This window comes from Macaca fascicularis, chromosome 13 (assembly GCF_037993035.2).
Source record: "Macaca fascicularis isolate 582-1 chromosome 13, T2T-MFA8v1.1".
In the NCBI taxonomy this organism is placed as follows: domain Eukaryota; kingdom Metazoa; phylum Chordata; class Mammalia; order Primates; family Cercopithecidae; genus Macaca; species Macaca fascicularis.
Window position 1 is genome coordinate 73,534,965 of NC_088387.1, and position 9,565 is coordinate 73,544,529.

Below are 9,565 nucleotides of genomic sequence, written 5' to 3' on the forward strand. Positions count from 1 at the left end.
TTCTACCTACACATCAGGGTCAAAAAAAAAAAAAAAAAGCTCATACTCAATTTGAATCCTATCCAGCTCCTGAGTCTATAAAAGTGGGTGATAAATCAGGTACTGCCAAATCCTGTTATCTGGAGAGCAAACATGCTGGATCAAAACTGATCCTTTCTCAATATGAGGAGCTGTGTACTAAGAGTAGAAGTCTAAAAAGTTCCCAAAGGCAATCCCCTTTGCAAGTAAAGGAAGCATCAATTGCAAAGTAAACTGTAGAGAAATAATGGATGTTTAGCTTTCCTGCTGGCATCCACTGTCTCAAAAAAACAAACAAAAAAAATCTTTAAAAAGATTATCTTTATTTCTGCCAAGGCTACTCTCCCAATACCATTCCTTGAGCAATGATTTTCAAATGTTAGCATGAATCCAATCACTGGATAGGTTTGTTACAACACAGATTGCTGGGTCTCACTGCTAGCTTCAGATGCAGTAGTGCAGGGTGGACCCAAGAATTTACATTTCAAACCCACTCCCAGATGATGTTGTTTCAGGTCCCACACTTTGAGAATCACTGACCCAGGGTAACACAAACATTGGGAAGACAGTTAGAACTTGAAACTTGCTTACACACATACCACGGTGCCAGGCAAGAGTGCTCCCATAAAGAAAGCAGGCTGAAATCAAATGAGCCAGAACTGAGCACTTTTTGCCTCTCTTCTCCACAATGAGATACAACAGAGCATCAGAAGCTGAGCAGGTCATGGAAGAAACAGCAAGTCAGAAATGGTTGTTCATCCTTAATCCATAACGTAGCAAGTGAGGTCTTGATTAACTTTCCCTCACATCTCAAGGAGGTAACTCGCATCTGTTATTTATTAACTTCACACACCTCCGAAAACCAACCTCTACATACATTCATTCTCTCTCCCAAAACTCGATTGAACCTGAAATTTTAAAAACTTCAAATGACCCTCTAATTGCCCAAACCATTGGGTCTTAAACTCCCTTTTTACTAACCTTTCCATAACACTTTCTTTTAGCAACCTGTTTGCCTCAGCAATTCTCATCTGCTTTGACCTCCACAGTTCATCTTTTATCTAACTGGACACTCTGTAATGGGAGCTCCTCAGACCACTATTTGTTTCTTTTTTTTTTTTTTTTCTTCCTTTTCAAGAGGAAAGATTTTGAGTGGTGGGACCTTTCCTGGAACAAAGGCTGAAATCTGCATTAAAGAAGAGTAAGACTCTGCCAGTGTCCTTGGCTTAGAGATCATGCTTGCTGCTCTCTTGATGGGCTTCCTTCTACAGATTAAGAGGACATCTTTTTCCTTTGTATCCTAAATAAGGCAGAAAAATTATGCAACTGGATTTCAACATCAGCCCACGATACTTGTACCAGGGAAGGTAATAAAAAGGCAGAATACCCTTAGGCACAGGGCTGGAGAGAGCACAGATCTTATCCAGAAATTGCCTGCTACTAGAATTGACAGGGAATCAAAAGCACAAGAAATCTTTTTTTTTTTCAGGATCTGTTCTCTTGTGTTCTGAAAATTCCCATCACATTGCAATTAAAAGAATGAAAACTGGGATGGTCCAATAGGGGAGATGACCCTAAGTCTGGCAGGCCTCCTACAGTCTCCTTAGCATCTCTTCCTCCTCCAGGCACATCCTTCCCACAGGTGTTTCCCAATTTCCACCCTAATTAACTCTCAAAGTCCATCGTGATGGGACTTACTCCAAAAGTGCTAGCCTTTGTCCTGACTTTTAGTCAGTCCATCTCCATTAGAAAGTTTCAGTCATTACTTCCAACATCACCTCATACGTGAATAACAAATTTAGTGTGCCTTCCAACCCTAAAATTCCTAGACTGTATCTAACCTCCCTTATAGCCCTTCACTCTGAAGGGGCTCTTCTTCCCACTGGCCCTCACTGTGTCAGTGGCTCAGAACTGCAGGGACAACTCTGAGTCTTCCCACACTCACCAAGTCCCAAAATGAAAGAGACGCAAGGATGAATGCCTTATATCTTTCATTAGTGCCATGCACATAGCAGGCACTCAAAAAAAAGGAAAGCTGAAAAGCATTTTTTAACCATAATTCCTGAATCAAGCCCCTTCTCTACAGCCCAGAAGTCATTAACTTTATACAAACCTACATTACTCTCCCAAAATCTATTTCAACAGTCTACTGTTTGCTCTTTTCCCCACCAATCTTTCCCTATTTCAATCCATCCTTCACAGTTATCAGTGTCCTAAAAGTAACGTCACTCCCCTGCTTAACCTTTGGCGTCTCTCCATTACTCAAAAGGTAAAGTTCACTCTTCTTACTTGACATTCACAACCTTTCACGATGGGGTCCAAATTATCTCTCCAACCTCATTTCACCACTCTCTGCCGTGTGAAGGCTCATTAAGATTAATCTTAATGAACTTTCATACCAGCAAACATGGACTGTTCCCTTTGCCTGGAAAGCTACCACTCCCTCATTTCCTCTTCTCTAATCCTCACTATAACCTCAACGTTTACCCAATGTCTTTGGTAGTCCCACTGAACTGACACTTGTCATACTATATCATAACTATGTACTATGTTAGAATACTCCATTAAAGGTGACTTGTTAAGCTGGAACCCTGCCTCACTCAACAGACCCTGGCAAACTGCTCACAGGGGACACATATTGTGTGTTGAACAAGCTTACATATCCAAAAACTTTTCAGTTTTTATTACTTTGGGAGGCTATACAATTATTTCAGCAATGTAATCCCTACTCAAAACATTTTTCGAACGCCCCTCTTGCCATTTGGAATGGCCTTCTGAGCTTGCTGGCTCTCTGGAGAAGAAAATCAGTCCCCTCCCTTTATGCTCACGAAACATTTTCTTATTTTTTTCCTTCTTTTCACAGGTGTTGATCATGAAACATTTTCAACCAAAAATAGTAGAGCCAAATTTGAGCATTGCCAACCTCCACCCACCTCCCTTCATCACATGGATTTGTTCCAAACAACTTCTGGCCCTTCAAGCAAGGAAATACTCCTTCAAAAAATGAAGAGTTGCCATCACTAACATTGTGCCACAGGCTGTTAAGACAATTTCAAATGGAAATGCAACAAAGTTTTGCTAATGGTAGCATCACTGAAATAAGTATAGTATCTCAAAATATTCCTATTTGATGGTGAGGACTTAAGTGTGTATGTTTAGGCACTGGTTTTATTTTTCAAAGAATATTTCATCTTGCTATTTGTTGAATGAAATCCTAAGGTATAAAATGTGTCTCAGTTTCTCCAAATTGCAAAAAGGGATTACTATCTTCCCATTGACTCCATGAATGCCAAGATCACGGAAAACTAAGCTTAATGATTGTTGAATCAATTTCCAAAGATGTAAAATTCTGCTTTAATAACTTCATTAAAATATTCTTAAACTAGAAACACCCTACCCAGAAACTGCAGCATCCTTTTCCAAGGAAAGGGTTCTATCATTTAAGAGACTGATGCCATAAACACGACAAAGGGGCAGGTCCCCATGTTGCTTAACATGTATTGAGCACCTGCTCGGTGTCTACCCCATTCCAGGTGACCGAGGGACAAGAGAAAGAATAGAGCCGTAGCACTCAAGCTTTCAAAATCATTCCTGACAACCTCTTGCCAAAGCAGTGAATACATTCATAACCACTCATCCCTAGTGAAGCAGTTTACCCGAATGTCTCCACCCTCTCGAATTGATTCGGGGGAAGATAAATCTCTTTAACCTCATATCATCCCTGTGGGAGGGGAGAAGGGTTGATCTTCCTCATCCCTAGGCTGAGAAAATTGAGGAATCAGCGAGGGGAGGAGTGGTCCACACCTTTCCCTTCCCTTCTCGGCCAGCATTAGAGGCAAGAAGCCAGAATTTCTGACATCCCAGTCCCAAGCCTGCTACTTCAGTGAAAAGCAAGAATCAAACTCCAGCTCCTTCCTGCAGAAACGCTCACGGACGCAGACACCGCCCGGCCCCATCTCCTAGGAGCTGCAGGTGGAGGCACCGTAATGGTGGACGGAGGCGGCGGAGGGGAAAGGTGGGGCGCGCTCGCGTGCCCCTCCCGCAGTACCCTTCGGTCCCGACAAGTCGCTGCCACGGCAACCCGAGGCCGCAGGGCGGGGGACCCCCTACTCCCAGACCACGATGGGTACCTTCGAGTACTCCTGAGCCAGCTTCTGGTACTTCCCCTGCAACTCAGCCGAGGCCATGGCCTCCCCCTCCCCGTACAGGCCAGGCCGCCCAGGCGGCTCAGCCTGTCTCCCGCCCCCAAACCCAGACACGCTCCCGGGAACGGCTCAGGGAGTCTCTGCCTGCTTGGCCACCGCCGCCGCCGCGCCTCCTCCTCCACTTCCGGGTTCGCGGGGTGGGAGGAAGGCGGAGTGGGGCCGGGGGCGGAGCGACTACAGAGGGCGGGGCGACGTCTGGCGTCACTGCCCCACCCTTCGCACCCGAATACGTGCGTGCGTAGCGTCACCGGCATGCCTGGGCTGTACCTCTGGGACCATGGGGCGCCATCTTGACGCATGGTCCAAGATGGCGACCTGGAACGCACAACGAGAGAATCAAGAGGGGAAGAGAATCATGAGAGCCTATAAAATGGGCGTAGGACCTAGGAGAGGGACGATAATTGCTAAGAGCAGAGGGCCGGAAGAAGAAACATTCTAAGCGCATCAAGAATTCTGGCCGACTCCCCGCAGCCCGGGGTTTCCATGGCAACCGTCTGTCGCTAGATCGTTACGTCTTTCACAAGCATGGAAAGATTTGTGTATTCGGCTATTTTGTTATCCGCATATTATAGCACCTGCACTGTAAACTCTCAGACCTCCCCCAAATTGGTAACTTTTGCCGCTGCCACTGGCCCCGGCTCCAAACTTTCACTGTCCTGTATATTGTCATTGACATTTCTTTGTGTCCGTCTCTACCCACCTCATCCGCCCACTCCTCCCCCATTACACATACCACATCAGAGCTTTTTTCTGGGGACTGAGTAAAAGACCTTTAGGAAATTCCAGGTATTTATTCGTTCTATGCATGCAGAGTAGATATGAACAGCGAAAAAAAAAAATTGAAGCAAAAATAGTCTGCCTGAGAAATTTTATGCGGATATTGCTTGAATTAAAAGCCTGCCTCCTTCATTTAAATGTTTTAAAGATACTGTTCTAGGTATTGTATGCGTTGCAGCATTACAATGTTCATTAATAGAGAAATTAGTAAATACAGGGTATATGTTTGCCATAAATTACAATGTGGCAGTTAAAATTAATAACCTAGATCTATATATGTGTATATAAACATGGCAAACCATGTCAAATGTAAAAAGCACATTGCAGTATACTATAGTATGAAAGGATACTTTTTAAAATACAAAGTAACATTTTTGTTGTTAATGGACACGTACTAAAAATACAGAAACAAAAACTGGAAGGGAACACATCAAATTCTGGATAGTAGTTGCCTTTAGTGAGAAAAGGGGAAAGGAGATGAGGGGAGCATAAACTTTCTCCTTATTTCTTTAATTTTTTAAAGTAAGTATAACAACATTTTAACGTTTATTATCTAGGTAATAGGTAGAGGAATATTATATTGGCACTTTAGAATGCTTGAAAATTTCCATGAGTAAAAAAGTATTAATGCTATTTTTATTTGACTATTAGCCAGGAATTTTATAGTGAATTTTCAGCCATTGTAGTGTGTAAGAGAATTACAAACTTTTTAAAAATGTTCATAGTTTTCAATTTGCTCATAGTCAGATCCCACTGTCTAGCAAACTTTCAGAACAATAATTTTAAAAATTATTACTCTTAGTTTTCTATGGCACCACCAAGAGGCAGAATTAAATATTGTAAGTGTATCTCAATGCTATGTAAAATAATGGAATTTTTTATTATTTAAAAAATTGCCGGCTGGGCGCTGTGACTCACGCCTGTAATCCCAGCACTTTCGGAGGCCAAGGTGGGCGGATCACCTGAGATTGGGAGTTGAAGACCAGCCTGGCCAACATGGTGTAACCCTGTCTCTACAAAAAACACAAAAAATGAGTCTGGCGTGGTAGCAGGCGCCTGTAATCCCAGCTACTTGGGAGGCTGAGGCAGGAGAATTGCTTGAACCCAGGAGGTTGAGGTTGTAGTGAACCGAGATGGCACCACTGCACTCCGGCCTGGATGACACAGCAAGACTCAAGTCTCAAAAAAAAAAAAAAAATTGCCATTCCGGAAATGACATTCCAAGGAAAGAATGTGCAGTGTTAGCCAGAGAGTCTGTATAAGTTCATTTTGCTGAATTTAGAATTTTATTTTGCACTACTGAATCCAGTTGCTCTATCAGATGCATTGTTTTAAACTCCCAATTGATAAATCTGAATACATTTAAATTAAGAATCTCTTACTGAAAAGACACCATTAAGCGAGTGAAAAGACAAGCCACAGGGCGAAAGATGTTTTCTATATGTATATCCAATGTAGAAAGGTCTCTTATCCAAATATGTAAAGAGCTCTTACAAATCATTAAGGAAACAAGGCAAACAAATAGAAAAATGGCCAAGAGACTTCCAGAGGAGAAGAGAATCGTGAGAGCCTATAGAATGGGCTTCAAAAAGGGAGGTAGACAAATGGCCAATAAACAGGCAATAGGGTATTCAGTTCCATTAATAATAAGGAAGAAGTGAAATTCAAACCACAGTGATACACCGCAGCACACACACAAAAATGGCTAAAATTAAAAAGACAAGTGTTAGTGGGGATATGAAACAAGAGAAACTCATAAAATGCTGGTAGGAATGTAAACTGCAACAGTCAGTTACAAAAAATAATCAGTGTTATCTACCTATTTAAAAAGACACTGCTGGGCGTGGTGACTTACACCTGTTATCCCAGCAGTTTGGGAGGCCAAGACGGGTGGATCACCTGAGGTCAGGAGTTCGAGACCAGCCTGGCCAACATTGTGAAACCCCATCTCTACTGAAAATACAAAAAATTAGCTGGGCATGGTGGCGTGCACCTGTAATCTCAGCTACTCAGGAGCCTGAGGCAGGAGAATCGCTTGAACTCTGAAGGCAGGGATTGCAGTGAGCCAAGGTGGCGCCATTGCACTCCAGCCTGAGCAACAGGAGTGAGACTGTGTCTCAAAAAAGAAGAGAAAAGATACATACTCATGACCTAGCAATTCTACTCTTATGTGAATGGCCAGTAAAAATGTGCGTGTATTCACCAAGAATATTCACAGCAGCATTATTCATAATAGCCAAAAATGCACAAAAAAACCTCCAAATGTCTATCAACAAAATGGATAGGTAAATGACCATTCATGTTATGGAATACTAAACAGCAACAAAAAAGACTGACCTACAGCTACAGTAAATTTTAGATAAGTCTCAAATAATCCAAAGCAAAAGTCTGATCTTTGAAAACAAATTACATTGTATGATTTTGTTTACATAGTGTTCAAAGAATGGTAGAACTCAAGTAAAGGTTCAAGTATGCATGCTTGGGTGATAAAACAGAAAAGTAAGGAAGTGATAACCATAAAAGTCAGGAGCATAATTACTTTTGGGGAGGAGGAAATGGTAACTATTTGTATGGGGAATGAGATGGTCTTCAAGGGTATAGGCAGTGTTCTATTTCTTACCTGTGTAATAATGACACGGCTGTGTTAACCTCATGATGATTCCTTGCAAGTTACATATATGTTCTGTGCAGTTTTTTGTATTGGTATTACATTTCACTATATATATTATATATATATATATATATATTTTTTTTTTTTTTTTTTTGAGACAGAGTCTCACTCTGTCGCCCAGGTTGGAGTGCAGTGGCGCAGTCTCTGCTCACTGCAACCTCCACCTCTGGGTTCAAGTGATTCTCCTGCCTCAGCCTCCCAAGTAGCTGGGACTACAGGCATCTGCGACCGCACCCAGCTAATTTTTGTATTTTTAGTAGGGATGGGTTTCACCATATTGGCCAGGCTGGTCTTGAACTCCTGATCTTGTGATCTGCCTGCTTTGGCCTCCCAAAGTGCTGGGATTACAGGCGTGAGCCTCCGCACCTGGCCAATGAAATTTTTAAAAATCTCAATTGTCTCATGTTTGCCAGCAATAATTTCCAACCTATAAACATAGTATACTTTGGGGAATGGTGTAAAGGAAGGTTGATGGGAATTATAAATACACAAGTGCTAGAATGGTCATTAAGTCATTTAAAAACATACTGCTTGGGTTTTTAAAATTTCAGTTGCAAGTGTCAGCAGCTGAACTCAAATTAGCTTGGATTCAGGGAATTTACTGGAAGGATGTGTGGCTATTTCGCAGAAAAACAGGAAGAAATTAGGAGATACAGGACCTCAGACACAGCCTAGACCAGAAGTCTGAATGTTTCTTCAGCTCTCACATTCTCTGTCTCTTCTTGCAGGCCTATATCAACTTCTACAGGGCAGCAAGCATAGTTGCCCACTGCACTGAGCCTTCCATCTCATAGTTTTGCTTCCATTCCCTCCAGAGAAGAACCAGATTGCTTAGCTCCAGTTTGAAAAAATTTCAGGGAGGATCTCTGATTGGCCCTGCTTCAGCCAGGTGCCTATCCCTGGAACAGTCAGATCTAGCTTGAGGTTTTAGTTACACAGGCAGGCAAGTCAGCTAGGAGGACCCCTAGGTGCTGACCAAGCCAAGACAGACTAGATCACTCTTTCCCTGAACGAACATTTCTGTGGCAGATGCCACCAGGGTAAGCAAGGAATGCACCACCACAGAGGCCAGCAAGGGTCAGAAGGCAGCATCAGGCCCCGCATGATGCAGATCAAGGTTCCCTGCCCTTCCCTTGAAGGCACATACCTAGAAGCCATCTTGGGAGGCGAGAGGGTGAAGACAACTCAGAACAAATGAGCATTCATGAAAGAAGGAACTGTTGTAAACCAAAAGAAAACTGTTTTCACTGAAGAGACTAGGATGGTATTAACTGAGTTAGCCGTTGCCCTTCCAGTGAAGTATAGACTTTTGAGGAAGGCTAGATCTGTCACAGAGAAAGGAGAGGCTGCATTTTCTCTGCATACCTAAGCATAATATGAATCAATTGTGGTCACACAGCATGAGCAAGAAAAAAGTTTTGCTTGTGTTGTTCGTATATCACCCTGAACAATAGATCTGGCATAAAACAGGACTTGGTTCCTTATGCATCATGGAGGGATAGTGATGGAGAACAGAGCTTGCCAGCTCTCATGTAGGAGACTGTGCAAGATTAAGTTGGGCCCTGGGGCAGAAAAGGGGACTAAGATGGGAACCATCCAGGTCCTGTCTGAAAGGCTACCTCACTTTTATGTGGAGGATGTTCCATACCACAAAGATTGGATACTTTTGAGCCATGTGGCAGGTGGGTGGGTAGAATGAAAACTGCATAATAGTCGAAGGGTACATACCTATTTTATTATCGTAGATAATGGCTGATACAAAGATGAAAAGTGAGATACTGAGTGAAGCTTGGGAACCCATGATTTGGAGGACGGGTATCAAGTCTTTAAGATGAAAGAATAGCTCCTGATTTGAGGACTATTTTATTATTTTATTTTATTTTATTTTATTTTA

At 42.5% G+C, this 9,565-nt stretch overlaps 1 protein-coding gene across 12 annotated transcripts in view; it reads right to left on the reverse strand.

The window, feature by feature from the left end:
- The window catches only part of PPP1R21 (protein phosphatase 1 regulatory subunit 21), a 70,597-nt gene extending 66,254 nt beyond the window's left edge, over positions 1-4,343 (reverse strand). For 9 of the 12 annotated variants that reach the window (XM_005575925.5, XM_045369355.3, XM_015433668.4 and 6 more), the window contains exon 1: positions 4,149-4,343. In XM_005575925.5, the coding sequence (XP_005575982.2) occupies positions 4,149-4,205 (57 nt within the window). In that variant the 5' untranslated portion in view covers positions 4,206-4,343. Of the gene's footprint in view, positions 1-3,822 lie in introns of all 12 variants that reach the window. The other 3 variants (XM_074011831.1, XM_045369356.3, XM_045369358.3) reach the window with 1 other exon arrangement.
- Between the last annotated feature and the right edge of the window lie 5,222 nt (positions 4,344-9,565).